Source organism: Ambystoma mexicanum, chromosome 10 (genome assembly GCF_040938575.1).
Source record: "Ambystoma mexicanum isolate Mex_15411 chromosome 10, UKY_AmexF1_1, whole genome shotgun sequence".
NCBI lineage: Eukaryota > Metazoa > Chordata > Amphibia > Caudata > Ambystomatidae > Ambystoma > Ambystoma mexicanum.
The window spans coordinates 1,095,149,254-1,095,170,216 of NC_090932.1; the positions used below are offsets into that span (position 1 = coordinate 1,095,149,254).

At 47.8% G+C, this 20,963-nt stretch overlaps 1 protein-coding gene across 1 annotated transcript in view; it reads left to right on the forward strand.

The window, feature by feature from the left end:
- LOC138492015 (all-trans-retinol 13,14-reductase-like) overlaps window positions 1-20,963 on the forward strand; it is a 291,725-nt gene that overhangs the window by 172,303 nt on the left and 98,459 nt on the right. Inside the window, exon 4 of the mRNA XM_069618934.1 lies at window positions 13,508-13,709. Coding sequence (XP_069475035.1) covers window positions 13,508-13,709 — 202 coding nt within the window. The remainder of the gene's footprint in view (window positions 1-13,507; window positions 13,710-20,963) is intronic.

The following is a 20,963-nucleotide window of genomic DNA, read 5'->3' on the forward strand; positions in this document are numbered from 1 at the left end:
ATGCATCTTTAAGGAACCTTGGAGCCACAGTGAACCTCAATTCAAGTGTTGTCTGCATCAATAGCTTCAGCCATATACAAACATCAGAACTGAATGGCAGGCAAACTAAAACCATGTGCCTTTGCAATAAACTATTGAATTTGTTTCTTGAAATTGGGCTTAACTTGAGCTGGAGAACCAACATCGCCATTGAATCTCCAAGGATAGGTCATCATGTCAAAAGTGTAAACTAATATTGTTATATTTGTCATGTTAACTGGTCACAAACCCAAATTTGTAACTTATTAGTTTGGAGAAGGGCTGGGCAATGACCAGGTGTATAAATACTGCGTTTTTTGTGATGTCCAGTGCTCTCACCCCTCACTGTGTCTGCTGGTACACACTGCGAGGCACTTGGGAGCCAGATAGCTATCTGCTTTGATATTTGTATCTGTACAGAATAAACTTATATTCATAACTTTGACTTCGTGACTGGCGGATTCAATTTTTGGTGGTACTAATCCTCGATATTCCTTGCTGATCTATCAGATGGCGCCCGATTAGGGACCCTCAAGATTGATGTCACCTCGCTAATCAAGGACGCGGCTACTGGACCGGGATCGGAGCGTGAGAAAGGGGCCCCTTTTTGTATGAGAAGCGACACCTCGACAGTACTGCTTGATCTTATCCTTGAACGGTGAGCAAGCAGTTCGAGAGGACATCTTGATGAGGGTCCCCATATCGAGGCAGGCATTTTTGCCGAAAGCGCCATCCACGTCGATACTTTGTAATCCGATCGGACCTCCTTAGACTTTGTAATCAGGTGAGTCGTGCCCCGATTCCTAAGAATCCTGATATTTGGTTGCAGATTTGCACTTGCAAGTATGAACAACGCCAGGTAACACCAGTGATCTGACATGCCTGGGAAATTGTCTGCCTGTTTCAGGGGTTTATACCGCAGAGACAGACAATCTTTGGGACAAGGCCGACCGGCGCCACCTGTTGGTTCGCCGGCGTGTACTATGTACTCTAAGTACGGCCTAGCTAGTATTGTATTCAACAATATTTGGCACAGACAAACTAGACATGCTTCTGAAATTTCAGTGGCCAGTTCATGGTAGTTTTGAAATTGCCCGTATGGAGTATTTAGAGTATATTGTTGAAGAAAAAGGCTAGGCCTGCAGCATTTGATGTAATTAAGGATTGGAGAAAGGAAGCTATGCAGCAACTTAAAGGCATGGGCTAGTAAAAAAATGTATTTAAAAAATAGATAGGCAACATAAAAAAATAATACTAGCATTCTCTTTTTTAAAACTTCCTATGTAAAATTTTGAGCTATTCAAGCTCAAAATTCGCAAAAGCAAGCACATGGGCGCATCCATTTTGTGAAATGGATGCCCTCCTGTGCTGGCTTTTGCTTTTGCGGCACTAATGAAGGAAAAGCCAGCCAGCTGTAGTAAACAAAAGCTACCGCTGGGTGGCTTTCCCTTCATTAGTGCTGAACACGGAGGACGGGGACCGGAGACCAGAGCAGGAAAGCTGCAGCTGAATCTCGGTAAGTGCTATTTATTTTTTTTAAAAAATAAGCACCAGCTGCGGTTTTTTTTCTAAGCTTTTGAAGCGACCGCAAACATAAATACAACGTTATTGTGTTGGAAAACGCTGTGGTTTTTCTTTCCAAGTTTCTCAGGCTCCTCCGGCTCGGAGGAGCCTGAGAAACTCGGAAAGAAAAACCGCAGCGTTTTCCAACACAACCGTGTTGTGTTTCTGCCTACTGTGGCTATCACTTTGGGTCTCCGGTGCTCCCAGCTGCGGTTTTATTTCTAAGTTTTCCGGGCTCCTCCAGCCCGGAAAACTTAGAAAAAAAAACGCAGCTAGTGCTTATTTTTTTAAAAAATAAATAGCACTTACCGAGATTCAGCTTTCCTGCTCTGGTCTCCGGTCCCCGTCCTCCGCGTTGTATTTATGTTTGCGGTCGCTTCAAAAGCTTAGAAAAAAAAACGCAGCTGGTGCTTATTTTTTAAAAAAAATAAATAGCACTTACCGAGATTCAGCTGCAGCTTTCCTGCTCTGGTCTCCGGTCCCCGTCCTCCGTGTTCAGCACTAATGAAGGGAAAGCCACCCAGCGGTAGCTTTTGTTTACTACAGCTGGCTGGCTTTTCCTTCATTAGTGCCGCAAAAGCCAGCACAGGAGGGCATCCATTTCACAAAATGGATGCGCCCATGTGCTTGCTTTTGCGAATTTTGAGCTTGAATAGCTCAAAATTTTACATAGGAAGTTTTTAAAAAGAGAATGCTAGTATTTTTTTTTTTTATGTTGCCTATCTATTTTTTAAATAACATTTTTTACTAGACCATGCCTTTAAGAGTAACGAGAAACATGCACGTCGACATATGTCTAACTCTGAAAAAGCATTATTGTATGATCAACAGAAACAGTCGGAATCTATTAGATGTATGGATAGGGCTTTTGAACTTGGAGTACAGAAAATATATCCGTCTCAGGATTTTCATACCTCAGACGAGCTAATTGATAAACTTTTAAATGAGCGTAGGACTGTTGCCACTGCACCACCTCCTTATGTGACTCTCCCTGTTGTTTTACCTCTTCCCGCTGTTGCATCTCCTACCGTTGTTGTTCCTCTTCCTCCTGTTGTTGCTCCTCCTCCAGTTGTGGCTCCTCTTCCTGTTGTTGTTACCCCTTCTGCATCCTCGCCCTTACTGACAGTTGCTGTTCCCTTAATTCAGTTTTTACCGCCAGCGGTAGTGTCTCCATTGCCTATTGAACAAGTATTGTCTGAACTTTCTTTTCCAAGTGGTTCTGCTTCACTTGTAGCGATTGAAGGGGCAATTTAAGAATAGTAACTCGTGGTACAGTATCTAAAGCTAGAAAGAGAGAATTGTATGCATGGGCTAAGAAATGTATAGAAGAGGGTGAAGAATCAGCTGTTTTAGTTGCGATTTCTGTCCAAGAAAGTATTCCCGAACAGGCTATTTTGATAGAGGGGATGGGAACGTACTTAGCTGATATTTGGAGTGATTTGACGGACATGAATGTCCCACAGGGGTTGAGGGATTTTAATGCCTTTGCCCATTCAAGGGACACTGCGGAGAAAGTACATGAGCATGTTGAGAAGGTTTTTGAGTTTAAAAGGGAGCTAGATCGGTTACAGAATGAAGAATTAGATGGTAATAGATTTGAAGCCTCATATGTGCAGAAACAATTTCTTCCTTCATTGAAACCAATGAGTGAAGAAACTCGCATTTGCACAAGGGACGCTCTTAGATGGATTTCGGATGTTTCAATTTCTCCCATTGAAGTATATGACACGTTTAGTCAGTATGCTGTGGCAATGCAAAGGAAAGTGTTACAGGTAATGGTAGAGTAGTTGCAGGATGAGTTTATGAAGAAAAAGGTTTGTTGTCCCGCAGATTTGATGGTCATTTTCAATTTCTCCCATTGAAGTATATGACATGTTTAGTCAGTATGCTGTGGCAATGCAAAGGAAAGTGTTACAGGTAATGGTAGAGTAGCTGCAGGATTAGTTTATAAAGAAAAAGGTTTGTTGTCCCGCAGATTTGATGGTCATTTATAAGAGAGCATTTTCGCCCGATACTGCTTTGACTACTTTGTCACTTGATTTAGCCTTGTTGCTTAATGAACGTTCAGAATTGCCTACTTCTCAATTGCCAATGAGTGAGGTTGTCCCCCACAGATTTTATGGGTCTCCTACGCACCTGGAAACGAGGACGCCGGAGAACAGGGAAGCAGAAGTGGCATTGCTTTCACGGGGTGCCGCCAAACTGCACAACACTGGTCGACAATGGAACGCAGCTCCTGCTAACAACTATCAGATGGAGCAGGTTCAGACACGCCATCACTAACCCACCAGGGATTGTTCAATTTAAATGAAGGGTCAGGGAGGCCTAAGCCACTAACCCACCAGCGATTATATTTTATTAATGAAAAGGCCCCATGAGGCCTCAACCCACTACACCACCAGGGATTTGGACAATTATTATTGTCAACGCCTACAGGCTTAAGGAGCAGTCCAGCGTCCCGGGACCCTGCCTTGGCCATCCTCTGTCACGCCCTTGGAGCCAGGAAAGCTAATGGATAGGGTAAGTAGCCAATCCTGGGAAGGGAGGGGTATTTAAGGAGGGTTGTGCGAGTGTGCTAGTGTGGGTTATTTGGGTGAGGACAGGAGGAGGGTGAGGACAGGAGGAGGTAGAGGACGACGGCTGAGAGACCAGTGAAGGCCAGAGTGTTTTGTAGTGCAGAGGATATTAGTAGTCAAGTGGGGGTTAGTAGGAGTAGGGTAATCAGGGCACCATATCCCTGGGTGAACAGAGCACTGTATCCCTGGGAGTCTGTGAGGGTCAAAAAGGGGCTAGTATTGAAGGTGAGCAGGGCAATGTATCCCTAGGGGTTTGTAATAGTGAGAGAGCGGTGCAGGGCATCATATCCCTGAGTAATGTGGAAGGTGGTAGAGCGAGGTAGTGGGAACAGTATTCGAGGTAGTAGCAGGAAAAATTACAGTGAGTGGGAGAATGGAGTAGCTATTGGTACAGAATTGAAGAGGAGTTTGGATTAGAAGAATAGTAGGAGGCTGTGAAGTGGAGTCAGAGGAAGGAGGGAGAGGGCAGGTGGGAAAAATAAGTTTTAAGAACAGGAGTGGGAAAGTAAGTAAGATTAAAGGGTGGAGGTGGAAAGGTGGAGTGAGAGATTGGAGGGACAGGCGTAGTGGCAGGAGAAAAGTTGGAAGGGATTTGTATAGTGAAGGGTCAGGGGTGAGAGATTGTGGAAGGAGTGTAAGTGACGCTGGGTGAAAGAAGGCACCATTCCCTATTTTCCCAGCAACTAACAAACAATAGAAGAGGGAGAGTTAGAAGTTCCCTAGGGAGTCGGGTAGCCAACGACTTAGGTACCATTAGTGGTAGTAAGAAAAGTGACATATAGGGATTACCGATCAGTAGAAGACTAACAGCCCGATAGGGACGTCTGGGGCTGGGAGGTGAATTCCAGGCCCAGGGAAGTTGCGACAGTGGAGGGATGGCCCTAGCGCCAATCATCCCCAGTCGCATAGACCCCAGAGAATTAAGGAGAGAAGCGCCATTCTGACAATTTATTTTAATATACACCCTTGAACTTTTACTCAAGAGTCAGCCTGGTTATTTGTGGTGGGCCGTCCCGCCATACTAGCTAGTGGTGGGGAATGAGGTGGAAAAAAGTAAATGGTAAGAGCGCAATACCGACTTTATGTATATCTTCAGTGTTTACTGATACATACCGATATTCAGGTTAGTGATTAAGTGATGACCATGATTAGGGATCCTGGATGGGGATGATGGCAGACTTGTGTGCTCCATCATAGTGAGAAAAGGTGTTTAGGGGCAATCTTGAAGCCCCTGTAAGAGATGGTCTTAATAACTTGAGGAAAATTCAAGGGTTTTTATTTTTAAAAGTAAAGTGCAAGGTATTTCTACGGTTATCGTCATCAATGTGCAGATTGTTCCGTATTAAAACAGGCAGTGGGGGATACACTATTGGGCGTCCCGCTCTCATCACCTGTGGGCTTGGACCTCCCTAGCCCAAGTGTCCCTAAATCACAGGTCCCCAACCAGCGATCGTTAATGCCTGCTATGTACTGCTATTTTAGGTGAGGGCCTAAAGGCCAAAGCCTTATCGGTCTCTCTCCGAGACATCCTAGGAGTCCCCTTTAAGCTGCACCATTTTTCCCAATGTCTTAAAGGTTGATTGTGCCAAACCGATACCTTGCTCCTTGCAGCCCCTACCCTGTAACTCCCACTAACTCCTGTCTATGGCCTTCTCCCTCCTTTATCACACCATATCCTCTCCCTTCCTACTCCCTCTGCTCCCCTTCTTGTCCTATCTCTCTCTCTCTCTCTCTCTCTCTCTCTCTTTCTCTCTGTCCCCTCTCTCTCTCTTTCCCCTTTGGTCTCTTTTTCTTTGAGTGTCTTTCTACCTCTATCTCTGCCACTCCCTCTCTGCCCCTTCTCCCTCTTTCCCCTCTCTGTCTCTCCCCATCTCTGTCTCTCCATCTTTCTGTCTCTCTTTCTCTGTCTCTTCTCTCTGTGTCTCACCTTCTATTCCTCCGGTCTCCGCATCTCAGTACGCCCCTTTCCACACCTCACCCCTGTTCTCATACCATACTCTGTAATATGGTGCCCTGCACACTTTCCTAATATATTCACTCTCACTAGTTTCACCCCCTCCCTTTTCACCTGCATCCTTCCCCTTGCGCCCCCTCTCTACTATCTTTACTCTCTACCAACACCCACTCCCTCTCGCTCTATATACTAACCTCATTACCTTACTTCTAGCTCCCTTACTTCTACCTTTAAACACACACTTGTTCACTCTCACAAACCGATACCACTCTCTCTCTATCAATACCTCACCTGCACCATATCCGCCACCAACTCCTCAGCACTCCGCTACACCGTCTGCACTTCCTCCAGTTTTCCCAGTCCACCTTCATGCCTCCTGACCTCACCCAAGCACCGGCCACTATGGCTTCCATTCACTCCACTATGCATTTCCTGTTTCTGACTCTCCTCCCCTGCCCGACACCTTCCATTGGTTGCAGTGCTCACCTGATTCTGGGAAGCAATCTATGTGTGTCTTTTCCCGTGGTCTGGGTTACACAGGTGAAAAACCTTGAAGACCCTCGCCCTTTTCCAGCACCATTTTGTTGGCAGTCTCTGATGGTTTCCTTGCTGATTTTCTGGCATGCTGGGAGTCTGTTAAGTTCATTTTTCTGTTGTGGTGTGTTCTTTGCTTTTCTGAGGTGTTGGATGCTTTTGGGTTGTGGTGAAGGCTCATATCCGTATTAGTTTCAGACTTTGATCGTTTTCATCGTTTGGTTCTGACTGGGTTTTTTTGTTTTCTCCCAGGTACACCATGGGAGTTGTGTTTCTGAAAAAGAAAAATCTCTGGGCAGAAACCATATTGGGAGATATTGTTCGATAGAAGGTGGCACTGAGCTTAACAGGCATGGAATATGGGGTGGGGGTTAAGGTTAAGTTAGAGCCCCCCAACTCATCCTCCCCACCTCTGGGACACGCCTGCCTCTGGTTTATGTCCAGATAGCCCCCTGTCCCAAGCTGTAAGGCATTCTTTGTTCCCTGACATGCTGAAACCCCTGCCCCTGTCACACCAGTCACTTTGGCAGGCCTTTGAATACAGGGGGTTAGGGAGGTCCAGTGATGGGTAATCAAGGGGGTAAAAGAGAAAAAGCGAGGGGAAGCACAGGGTGGGTGGAGGATGGCTATGTTGAGTAGATCTTTGTCGAATTGTGTGTGTGTGCTTGAGTATCGGCAGATGGAGGTACTTGCCCATGGATGGTTTCCAACACCAGAAAAATCAATTTGCTTAGGGAGCGATTGTGCATGGAAAGGCACTGTGCGTGAAGACGGTGGGCATGTGTGCATAGGAAATGGGAGGTTTTACAGAGCATGGGTAGCAAAGTTAAATATACTAATAAAAAGAGTAGAGGAGGATGGACAGTATCCAGCCTTCCAGGAATCACGGTGGAGATGAGTGGTATCCCTTCAGATTTTGCTGACTAGAGCAGATTGGGATCTGCTGATTCAAAAGGACATCTCTGGGAGGAAATGGGAGCAGAGAAGAACATTCTCATATGTTTGGCAAATGATGATGTGAGAATGTGAATCTGCCAAGAGGGCAGGTATAGAGTTTGAAAAGTAGGGGACTAAAAACACCTACCATGAGGGGTGTGGTGCCTGTGTTCCAGAAAATGCAAAAGGAGTGATCAGCCAGGTAGGTGGGAACCGAATTGAGAGTGGTTCCCTGAAAGCAAAGACGTGAGGGTTTGTAGGAGAAAGTAAAGGTCAACTGTGAGAAATTCAGGAGTCCAAGAGAATACGATTAGATTGCAGATGGCAGTGTTGAGCTGTAGTCAGAGAGTCAGACATGGGTAGGCACTGTGTATGTGGGGTCTGTGCTGTGGTACCCATATTGGAGGGGGCCACTGTGTCTGTTGGCTTTCAGGTGGTCAGTGATGGAGATGAAGTATAATCGTTTGAGAACTTTGGAATAGGGAAGAAGGAGAGAGACTGGTTGATAGTTGGAAAGGCTGTTGTGATCAGCAGTGGGTTTTCTTAAAATGTGGATGATGGATGATGCCAACCTTGAAACCAGCTTGGTAGATAAAAGAACAGTAGAAGGACAAAGTGCTTTAAGAAGTAGGTGGCGCAGGTCAGAAATGTCACCTCCTTGAATGTGTTTGGTGCAAAGGGGTCAACTGGAGAACAGCAGGGTGTTGGCAGCTCAGAGGATTGGTGCCATCTGCACCAGGGTGCTAAGTGGGAAGCCCAACAGTGCAGAGATTGTGATGAATTGGTGTGGTTAAGAAGGGAGGAAAGGCAGGGTGTTTTGCATTGGTGGCACAGGTTGAGGTGCATGGTTGTCCTCTTCTGTTGGATGGCTTGGGAGATCCATTGTTGAGGGTGTGAGTGAGAGGACGTGAAGGAGCAAGGAGGGAAACACCCAATCGATGAAGTAATTCAAGAGCTGGAGAGAGAGCTTAAATGCAAGTGCTGACTTGGTTTAGGGATTACATCAAAATGTCTGGTTTGAATTTTCATTAAAAGCTTTTGGAGCGGGGAGGACAGTAGCATATAGAAGAGAGTACTCCGCGATAGATGTGATTTACCAGGATTGTGGGTCGGCAAGGTATGGCAGGTGGCCAGAGAGAGTAGAGTCTAGCTGGACTTTTTCGGCCCTGGTCATGGAGGGCATGCTGAGGTACTCCATCTGTATGACTGAGAACAGAGTCAAGGAGGTCATGGTCATGGAAGAAGACCTTAATGGGCAAAGGGGGGCAGGTAGATGAGGACGAGAGTACAATACTTTGTTGCAAGAAGTAAGTGTTCAAAAGAAGAGGCAGAAGATTAGAGAGGAGGTGGGAGAAGATAGACTATCTTTGTTGATCACTAGGCCACCACACACTGGTTTTCTAAGACGGTGACAGGATTGAGAAAAGGTAGCAATCGGTGTACAAGGCTGCAAGACTGACCGTCATACGCAGAGATCCATGTTACAGTGACATCCAATGTGGGGATGATGAGAGCCAAGGCGGTCAGAAAGAAAGGATGTTTGTTTTAGAGAACGACTGTGCATCCCAGAGTCCGAGAACATGCTCAGTAATGTAGTATTCTAGGCAGAGGTGGAGCAAAGAGACGGCGCTGCTTGAGAGATGCGAGGATTAGTTGAGTTTGAAGTGGGTGTAAGCTTAGAAGCCAGATTCTCGTCATGAAGGGGGGGGGAGAAAGAAGCCATGGAGGCGCCATGTGGGTGCAGAGCATGGAATGAACACGTGAAGAGTAAGAAGATGGTGATTAGGATGAGGATATGCCAGAGGATAATGGTAGAGGGCACAAGAGATGAACCCTGTGTGATGAAGTTTCCTGCCTGGAGCTTTGTCTTGCAATCATGATTCAGGCGACGCAGGGAGCCAGAGTGCTTCGCCAAACCAGTAATAGAAAAATATATTTTCCATAGCGCCCCTCGGAAACAGAAACAAAACCCCAACTGGATCAGGGAAGCGGAATTAGGGACTGGGGCAACCAATCAGGTCCCTAAAGCCAGGGAAGACATCGGAAAACCTGTCTCGGGGCCCAAACACTGAAATTGTACAGACAAACCACCCTCCTATGGCCTACATCCCCCACACTGCCCTTCTGTTCCAACTGTAAACCCCAGAATGGAAAAGTGAAATTCAATTATTTTAGGATTAGAGATGCCTCTGAGAACTGGGATAATCTTGCCAGCTGCATTTCACAAGTTTACAACTGGATGCTGCTCGATCGACGTAAATGGCATTCCGCCAAAACGGATACAATGCTGCTTGGCCCCAAAAGCATTTTGAAAGATCCATCTACTCCCCCCAAACCTCCTTGCCTCTTCAACCTTCCTCTGTCTCACGCACGCAAGTTAAAAAACCTGGGTGTCATCTGACAAACTAATCTGGGGGTGAATTTGCATATCAGTGAGAAAGTTAGATCAGTATTTTACAGACTGCACATGCTGAAAAAGATGTTACTGTTCATCCCCGAAAACGGGCGTGCTTAGAAAGTCGGGACGCTAACTCCAAATTTGATTATGCTAATAGGCGGCTAATTGGTCTTCCTGTGAACCAAGAACATGTGCAGCTAGCACAAAATGCAGCCATCAGACTGATTGTTACCGAAATATGCCGAAATCTCAGACTATTGTCACTCATCACGCTGGCTAACAATTTACAAACTTATTGACATTAAAATTAATGTTACAGTTTTTAAATGCATGCAGAAGTTATGCCCTCTTTATCTCTCCACGAGAGTGCATGTATACTCTTCCCCCTCAGGCCTTGCGCTCCACTGGTCAAAGGTACAGAGGCGACAGAAGATTCTCTGTCAGGAGACCAATTCTCTGGAACTCACTATCGCCTTGGCTCCACTCAATTCAGACTTTGTGCCTGATCACGAGTTGGGCAGTATCCCAGCTGGGATACCACCCGTCCGGCAGTATTACCGCCACATCACGGGTTGTGCGCTGTTATTCCTCATTCCCCATTGGACCCAATGGGGGATTTTCAGCACATTTACCGCGCTGTAATACCGGCAGCGGTAATTGTGCCAAAATTGAAATTTTTCCGGCATGTTTACTGCCAGTCCTGAGCTAGGGGTAAACCCGCTAGACTCGAGATTGGGCAGACCCTTAAATGCAGCGGTAACACTGTTACAGCCGCATTTAAGGGCTACCGCCCAACTCGTGATGAGCATCTTGTTAGCCTTTTGAAAAAGCTTGAAAACGTATTCCTTCTGTTAGGTCTTCTGACCCTCTTCCTAATAGAGGCAGTTTGATTTGTTACTATCGACATCTGCGCCTAGGACCGGTTTCTGCGCAGAGTTCATTGGAAACTTTCAAATCCCCCCTTCCAGGACACGGGGACCATAGGAAAACCCTTCATGATAGTAAGATCCTGGGAGAAACCTATACACTCCTAGGGCCGTATAGCAGAATATACTCGACACAAGCAGCCTGTTCAGCTTCTCCCTGCAAATGACCACCTGGGCTCTTATAGGTTTAACCCAGCCCCTTCAACTACATTCTGACTATAAGGAAGTGAGAGAACCCAGCCAATCCCAGCCATCAATTACAGCTTCAGACCAAAATCCCTAGTTCCAATTCAAGAGGAGTGTGGCATGTTACTATGTAAGCTAGGCATTGCAGTTCAGTGTGGTGGCTGACCTGAGCATGCGGCTCCTGGCTGAAAAGTGCTGCAGAGTGGAACTGGAGAAGTGGCAGCAGGAGAGAGGAGGAAGTGATCTCTACCGGAGAGTTTAAGGGGAGAGAAAGGGGGAAAGAAGGAGGAAGAAAAAACAGGAGTGACGATGTAGGAAGGGACACGCGCAGACAGAAGGATGGAGGAAATACAAACTGGAGTGGAGTTGAAGGATGGAGTTACATTGGAAGGCTAGAGGGAAGAAGTCAGACCCTGAGTGGAGTGGAAGGTGGTGACAACAGGTCATGGTGGTATTAAGGAGACGGTGACGGATCACCAGGAGGAGGGTGTAGATGAGAGTGAGGAGACTGAGGATGATAGATCTTCGGAGGAGAGTGAAGGAAGATGGCCAGAGGTTGAGGAATATTGGAAGAGAAAAAAGAAATGGAAGAGAATGGGATTTCATTAAGATATTAAAAAGCATGACAAGAAACCAGAAGCAGGCACGTCATGTAGAGGTAGGAGGTTCGGGAGGGCAGGTCGTGCCATTGGGAGGTTTAACAGGTGGAAGCAGGTTCCGGCTGGCGGCAGGGAGCCTAGTGACAGTACAGAGAGGAGGTGGGGAGAACACAGCCATGAAGGACAACTAGTCGGGATTTTTGCCTCTCTCCTGACTGAACCCAATGCCATCTCCAAGAGACTCCCCGACAGTCCTGCAGAATATCAAGGATTGGTTTAGTCTATGGGACCCGGACCGGCTGCACTAGGCTCAGAGGAGCAGAAAAAGGGTTTGCTAATTACTGGAAGGAGGAGTGAGGTAACTGCTCTGTGACTTTAAAACCATGAGGTTGGGTCTCAAAACCCTGACCACTAACCCTTAGATTGGGAAAGCCAATGTAAGAGAAATGTATGGAAGACGGGCATCCTTTATTTTGTTATTTTTCGGGGGGAAGATCCTGTTTATATTGTATTTGGCCGACGCCTGTATACAGTCTCTAAAAGAAATCCTAAACTTTGAGCATCTGGTCTTGGCGTACTTCTTGGTTCCAAATGTCCAATCTGTGACACTTGGTCGGTAGATATAGGCACGAGGGTCAGGGCGGAAGGGGGCTGGTGCCTACCAATGCCGAAGAGTAGAACTCTTTAGTTCATCTTATCTTTTACCTGGAGAGCCCCAAAGGGCTTTGACCTCCTGTTGCACTATGAGTGTTGCCCTAAGCCCTTCTTGACCCTGACAGGATAAACAGGAAGTCACCCACTGGAGACACCCATAGCTGCTTTTGGCCCTTGAATTGGAACCCCCAGACTGTTCGCCCTGGTGGTACTAAATAATGAGGCAGGAAGTCTGCCACCGGATCCACCAAGAGCCAATCAGAATGTCTAATATGGCTTTGAGGAGGTCCAGGACGACTTTGATTGCATGCCCCTTGTCCTTGAATGGAAGGGGGAATCTTAGGTGTTGGTCAGGGTTGTCTGCACTTGAAGAATGTGTCAAATGATTTTTTTAAATAAATGCCATGTTCTTTTGGCATCTGGTCACATGACCATATGGGACCTAATCAGAACATTCAAGATGGCTACCAGCAGGACCATGAAGCAGTTGCAGGCCTTTTGATCTTCCAGGGAGACAGGATTTATTCCAGGGTGGGTCCAGACATTTAGACAATTTCTAACTGGCACCTATCCTGGGGGGGGGATGCATTTTGGCAGTAGTGCTGGAATTTCCCCCTAAAGAGGACCGGATTCTCCTGGGTAACAGCGAAGCTTGAAAAGGAGTCCTGGGAAGTGTTTGCAGCATTGGTAGAAGTTATCAAAGGAGTGACTAGGTATCCTGGAGTCATTGTGCACAATAAGACAATGAAAATACTCCTTGGTGCTGAACCTGCAGTGAATCTCGCATGTGACTTGCTCTCCTCCACGCTTACTAGCATTGTCTCACATGTGACTAGCACTGCTCAGCTGAAAAATCAAGATGTTTTGCAACAAGAATGACAGGTCAGGCAGTGCAAAATAACTCAGTCACATTTAAGCCTGCTTTGAATGTGATTGACCTTTCATATCCTAGTGTCTGAGGAAATCCTCCAATAACCCTGTACATGCCTGTCTCGGGCATGCTTTTATTAAGATACCCAACCGAGACCGTAAGAAGTGTTTCACAAATTAAACTAATATACCTACCTACAGAAGATGAACGTGCTTTCAGTCCTGAAACATATTACAGAAAATGTGTGCTTGCTGAAACCTAGTGACTCCTATCCTCTTTTATTTTCTTGCAGAAGGTCTCAAAATGTGCGTTCCACCTGGTTATCCTAAAATTGATCCCTTTGTCTCTGGCCAACTTCCTATGCCGCACAGGAGTCGTGTCCTGGCTATCACCCTACTTCCAGATGTCATCTAAGAGTGTCTCCCAGGTGCTCAGCGAGCTGACCACCAATGAGGAACTCCGAGCCGTTCTGGCATACAACTACCTTGATTACGGTGAGTTGAAGCAAGCAAACTGACTTACGCACCCACAGAGTGTTGACTAATAAATTGTCCTGCACTATACTTAAGACGAGTAGGATGATCCATAGGAAACCCGAAAATTGCTAATAACTTTTGACTTTTAGAATGGATTTGGCTGATATTTTGCAAACAGAATGTTCGTCCGGGGGCACCCCAGACGGGATATTTTGGGAAAGATTTGTTAATAAATGAAAATGTTAAGAAAGCAAGAAAACGCTGTTTTTTTGCCTACTCCCATTCATTTTCCCATAGAGAAAAAAGTCAAAATGTCTGTTCTGGGTAACAACCGCTAGACAGAATTGGACCAAATAAGAAACAACTTGGGTCCAGTAGTTTTAGAAATATTTTTGAAATATTTGATGGGGGAGGGGATGCCTACTTCTCCAAAAATCATAGCTATGTCTCTTATGGTGCATTGCAGCAGAGAGGCTTTTCAGAAATGAAAAAGCCGTCATTTTTTGTTTGTTGCTTAATGTGAGCGATCATCGCGATAATTAATGCAGTAATGCGAAAAAGAAAAGTGAAAAAAAGCTATTTGGAGGTGGAAAAAGGATGAAATCACATCAGGCTAGAGGTGGGGAGGGGAGAAAGACGACATCATGTGGAGTTGGGGGTGCTCTGGGGAGCCAGTTATGGCTCGAACGGTTTTGCATTACCGCAGTAATACCCCGATAATTACCATGGTAATAGTGGGGGGGGAAATGCATCACTGATAAAAACACTATTGCTGTAGTTGCATATCAGGGGGAATGAAAACTTAATGCAAAACAAAATGATGGGGAGTCGCATCTGTTGTGATCACATCTAGTAGGCAGGGGGAAATGGGTCTTTGTGCCTTTGGCCCTGGCCAGTAGGCCCCAAAAAACCTTTGGGTGCAACATGTGCAGCGGCCATGGCCAAGGCCATGGCCGAAGACCAGAATGAGTGGGCTTGAAAGAAACCTAGTGTATTGAAATATACAGTGGGCATGGTTAAAGTTCATGCTTACTAGCTACGGCCTTTGACCCTGGCCAGTGGGCCCCAAAGAAACGACTAGGTGCAACATGTACAGTGGCCATGGCTAGGGGCACTAAAGAAACCTACTGGTGTAACATGTACAGTGACCATGGCCACTATATACTATGGTATAACAAAACCTTTGAAATTCATTGAAAGCAATTTAGTTAAGGAACAGTTAAGGTGATCAGACGCATCTTAACTCGGCACCCCCCTGTTGCAAAGTCCATGAGCACATACACAGCAGATGGGATTCACAATGACAAATAACATTAGAGACCGTCAAGATATCTGTGGATGGAGAACTCACTGCTTCAAATCTGTGTGTGATCTGCAGGTCGCAGGTTTGAATCCCGGGAAGGCCAACTCGGCCATTCATCCTTCTGAGGACGATAAATGAATACCAACTCCGGTTGGGTGATATTGTATGCATGTGTTCTATGTAAAGCGCTTAGGCGTAAGCGCTATATAAATAACACATCATTAGATCCTAGGGGTCATTAACGAGGGACGCCGAGTTAAGATGATCATCACTTCCCACATCTGCTGAATTTCAAGGCTTTTGTTGGGTTAAATCTGATCACCTTTACTGTCCCCTAACTAAAGTTTTTTTCAATATATATATATTTCTGAGGCTTGTGGAATCTGCTTAGATCACATGCTGTGCATAGGCCGACATCTAGTGGAAGCTGCGGAGTATTACAGTTTGTTTTTCGAAACTCGAAAATGGGCGTCGACACAGGCGTGCCAGTAATACTATCCCTAGTGTGACGTCCACTGTACCCAAGATCCCTCACGCGTCTGGGATCCTCAGATTGTTTTTTTCCGCCATACTGGTCGGAAGCATCTTGCGGAGTTCCCTGGCCTTAGCCATACTTTTGCTAATTATTGAAGTAAAATTATTTATTGACATCCTTCCCCACCCCAACGTCGACCCTCGACACTCGACGACGGCTGGAGAAGACATCGACCGTCGGCTGCTGCACGACGGATCTGGGCCTCGGAAGGCCGCTGGCCTCGGCCCGGGCCTAGTAGGCCGCTGGCCTCGGCCCTGCAAGTAGGGAGAGTGGGGGGTGGTACATACTCTTCACTCTTAGTATATAGGTACACCTTATATATTTCCTACACTTACCAGCCCGCTGCCTCAAGGTGCGTATGGAGGGTACCCCTTTCCAATTCTGCCCCAAGTGCAACCGCAAATACCCTTGGGTCGACAGGCACGCCACGTGCAATCTCTGCTTGCCGAGGGACCACCCCGAAGCGAACTGCAGAGCGTGTAGTAGGTTTAAGCCTAAGACACTTAAGGACTGTTCGACAAAGCGTTGGGCCCACCACGCCAGGCAGGCAGCCATGGCAGCGGAGGGCGCCTTCAGCGATGGCAGCGACGCCGTACTTTCGGACGGTGAGGGCATTACGGCGTCGAAAGACTGCCGAGCGCAGGTCCCCGACCTCGGAAGGTTGTCCGGCAGGGCGGCTATGGGGAAGACCCCCGGCGACGCAAGCGCTACACACCCTACACACACTAAGCACACTAAGTCCAACCGAACCTCGACGACGTCGACTTCTCGGAAAGAGGCACAGATAGAACGGTCCGACTCGGTGTCCTCTGGGCGCTCTCGATCGAGATCGCCGCATGACGCAAGGCAATCATCCACTCTTGCCAAGAGTGCCTCGCTCCCTAGAGTAACGGAAGTTCGATCGTCGGAAGACGAAGACGACTTCCACCCCCAGGCCACGCTCCAGGAGACCGAGGCCGCAGTTAACACCACCGAGGCCCCACGCTCAAAACAAGGTACCTCTCCCGACCCTCGACGCCAGGCGTCGAAAGTCTCTGAGGCCTCCAAGGGGCAGGGAAAACATTTTTCCACGCACGGGGAGGGGGGGAAACAGCGGAAAGCACAGCCTTCCACTCTTGTAAGACCATCCTTCCACCCTAAGCAGACAGTCAAACATAAATCTACTGGGACATCAACATCCAGCAAGGCTACCCTTGATAAGTCCTCTAAGTTGCCTACTAAAGCCATACCCTGTTCCAAAGAATGGTCCAGTGAAGACATAGACAGGGTCATGTCAAGGATGTCTCCCTTAGCTGATTTTTATGACAAGAACCCAGAACATTTCCTTTCGTATGTCCCTCAAGGGGCCACTCCCTCAGGCTCCTCTGATCCTATCCCCCTAAGTAAAAAGGCCCGGTTCGAAAGATCTGAACCCTTCGAGGTGCAGCCCTACTCTACTCCATACTCTACTCCACACCCCAGATACCAAGGAGAGCCTTTCCCTGAAGGGGACCAGGAGTTTACAATTATGGAGGAACAAACCGGGACTGAATACTATGCGGACGATGAGGACCTGGAGGAGGTAGAAGACGAGCAGGAAATTTACAGAGTAGATTCCCCGGTAGAAAGCGAAGCCCCAGTTACCGACTCGCCAGTTGATAACCAGCCCCTCCTTAATGAAGTTCTCGCTCGCGCGGCAGAACATTTTCACATCGACACCCACGGTGTACAGGAGGAAAGGGACTTCGCAGAAGAGTTGGTGGGAGAAAGGAGGCCGGTCGCTCAAACCATCCCTATCCTTAAATCCATCCAACGTAGAATAGATCCATCCCTGGTGAATCCAAACCTCACCAGAGCCGTCAACCCCAGAGTCGAAAAACTTTTTCGGGCAGCCCAGTCTGACCCTCTTTATATAAGAGGACAGCTTAAACCAGACTCCCTAGTGGTTACCAACACTCGGAAGAGGGCTGGGACACCCTTGTCGTCATCAGAAGCTCCTCCCGACAAGGAGAGCAAAAGACTATACGGGTTTGGCAGGAAGGTAGCCTCAACGTCCGCCTACCAAGCAAGGATTGCAAACTCCACCACCCTATTGGCAAGTTACAACTGCCATCAATGGGAAGAGGTTGCGGCGCTCATAGCCTCTGCTCCTGAACCGTTAAAGGGCCAGTTGGCTCGGATCTCGGCAGAAGGGAGAGCCGTGTCTGGTTGCATATTAAAAGCAACTTTCGACGCCGCGGACAACGCAGGAAGATTGATAGCAGAAGGTACTGTTATCAAGAGACATGCGTGGTTACGGCAGTCGGGGTTCAAAACAGAAACACAGGCTTCATTAATAGACAAGCCGGTGGAACCCGATCTATTGTTTGGGAAAGCGGTCGAAGACGCACTTAAAAATGCCAAGGACGAGTACGAGACTCTCAAATCCCTTGGCCAGCTTACCAACAAACCCCCTAATCAGAGGGGGAACAGTAATTTTCGTCGCCCACGCGGCCAAAATTCACAAAGAGGCAACTATGCCCAAGGACAGGGTACACAATGGAACAACAACCAGCAGTCTACCCAGAGTTACAGCAAGGGTAACAAAAGAGGTCGTGGAAGAGGCAGAGGCAGCCCCAACAAGGGAGGTGGCACGCCTCCACCAAAGCAGTGACGCTCAGTTCAGGGTCCCTTCTCACGCAACCCCAGTAGGGGGACGCATTTCCAACTTCACCCAGGCTTGGGAAGGGATCACCTCAGACAGATGGGTGCTGTCAACAGTGTCCACAGGATATTGTATAGAATTACTGCAGCGTCCCCGGAACCACCCTCCACGACAAAGAATACACTCCTTAGAACATCAGAAGATCCTTCTCGAGGAGATCGCCATTCTGCTAGAAAAGGACGCGATAGAACTCGTCCTAGGACACCAGGTAAACAAGGGTATCTATTCAACTTACTTCCTTGTGCCAAAGAAAGATTTGACAATGCGCCCAGTATTGGACTTACGGCCTGCCAACAAGTATGTCAAGCCCCAAAAATTCCGTATGACCACGCTACAAGAGGTAATCCCCCTCCTAAAAAAGGGGGATTACATGGCAACCTTGGATATGAAAGATGCTTATTTTCATATTTCCATGCTCCCAGCGCACAGAAAATACTTGCGCTTCAAAGTGGACAGTCGTCACTACCAATTCAAGGTACTGCCCTTCGGGATAGCTTCAGCACCAAGGGTATTCACCAAGGTACTGGCGGTGGCAGCTGCATACCTACGCAGGGAGGCAATCCCAGTGTACCCTTATCTGGACGACTGGCTCATAACGGGGGAGACCCCAGGAATTTGCAGGTCAAACATTCAGAGGACTATCGACCTCCTCCACGAATTAGGCTTCTCTATCAACGAGAAGAAGTCAAGTCTGGTGCCAAGCACCTCAAAACAGTTCCTAGGAGCAATCCTAGATACTCAAAAAGGGTTGACCTTCCCTTCGGAAGAGAGAATTCGGAATATACTACTGCAAATTCCACATTATCAGTCAGGTCAACAAATAACGGTACGCAAAGCAATGCGGTTACTGGGCATGATGGCGTCATGCATTTACCTGGTCCCCCACGCGCGTCTGCGCATGCGTCCCATGCAGGAATGGTTGGCAAAACAGTGGTCTCAGGCAAGTGGTCAGTGGGACGATCTAGTGGTCGTTTCGCCAACACTCGTACAGAGCTTACACTGGTGGACAAGAGAGAATCTCGCAAGGGGAAAACCCTTTTACGATCCCGAAGTACAGGCAGTGGTGACTACAGATGCATGCCTGACTGGGTGGGGAGCTCACCATCTCCACCACACAGCTCAGGGTCTCTGGTCTCACTCAGTAGCCAAGAACCACATCAACCTGCTAGAGCTTCTGGCAGTATTCCGAGCGCTTCGGGCGTTCGAGCCCCATCTGCTAAACTTGTCGGTGCAAATCCGGACGGACAGCACGACAGCCATGTTCTATCTGAACAAACAAGGAGGGACTCGTTCGCCAAATCTGTCCAAACTTGCCCAGAAAATCTGGATATGGGCACTCAGACGGAACATCTTCCTGTCATCACAACATGTTCCAGGGGAGCTCAATTCCCTAGCGGATGCCCTAAGCAGAGACTCCCTCCCAGAAGAACACGAATGGGTCCTTCACAGAGATATCGTAGAAGATCTCTTCTCTCAGTGGGGTTTCCCCACTATAGACCTATTCGCTACAAGCGAAAACAAACAATGCCCAGGATTTGCATCCAGGTTCCCCCAGCCAGACTCCCAAGGGAACGCCCTGTGGATGAACTGGTCAGGGATGTTTGCGTACGCTTTTCCACCAACTCCTCTCATCAGGAAGGTGGTGTACAAGATGAACAAGGAATCGATGACGCTCATCCTAGTTGCTCCCATGTGGGCGAGACAACCATGGTTTCCACACCTACGCAGGATGGCGGTGTGCGAGCCCATCAAACTCCCAGCCTGGTACTACCTACTGTCCCAGCAACAAGGTCAAACAGTGCACCAGGAACCCAACTCAATGAACCTGGCAGCATGGCTCCTGAGGTCATAGAGTTTGGTCATCTCAATTTACCACAAAGGTGTATGGACATCCTAAAAGAATCCAGGAAACCAAACACAAGGCACTGTTACTTTGACAAGTGGAAGAGATTCGTTATTTGGTGCCAGAATAAACAAATCAACCCAGTTGATTGCACTCCTTCCAACGTTTTAACATACATGCTCCACCTGCTGGACGCAGGTTTGGTTTTTAACTCTCTGAAAGTACACCTGGCAGCCCTCTCGGCTTACACCACATCCTCTTTCCTTTCCGGTCGACCCTCCCAGGTCCAAATGGGCTCCTTCCTCTCTGACATCTTTTACTCCACCTGTGGTGTCCCCCAGGGATCCAACCTCTCTCCCTGGCTTTTCAACCAGTATCTGGCACTCCTTGCCCACCGCATCGCCGCTCTCTGCCCCCACTTTCAGTGCTATGCGGACGATACCCAGCTCATTTTCAGGCTACCCTCGGCCTCCTCCTCTCCTTCCCTCATCTCCGACTGTCTGTCTGCTATCCAGGAATGGTGTGCCGCCAACGACCTCTGCCTTAACGCCAGTAAGACTGAGATTCTACTCATCGGCACACCCACTCCCTCCTTTCCTGCAGCTCTCTGGCCGGCCTCCCTTGGCCCCCTTCCTGCCCCTACCTGCAAAGCTAAAAACCTCGGGGTCATCTTCGACTCCACACTCTCCTTCTCTCCTCATATATCTGACGTCTCTAAGAAGTCACACTACCAGCTGCACCTCCTCAGAGGTATTCTTCCCTTCCTCTCCTTCCCCCAGAAGCTCACTGTCTCCCGAGCCCTGGTTCTCTCAAGGCTGGACTACTGTAACAGCCTCTATCTTAATCTGCCTGCCTCCACTCTCCGCCCTCTGCAACTTATCCAGAACCGAACTGCGAGACTTGTCCTT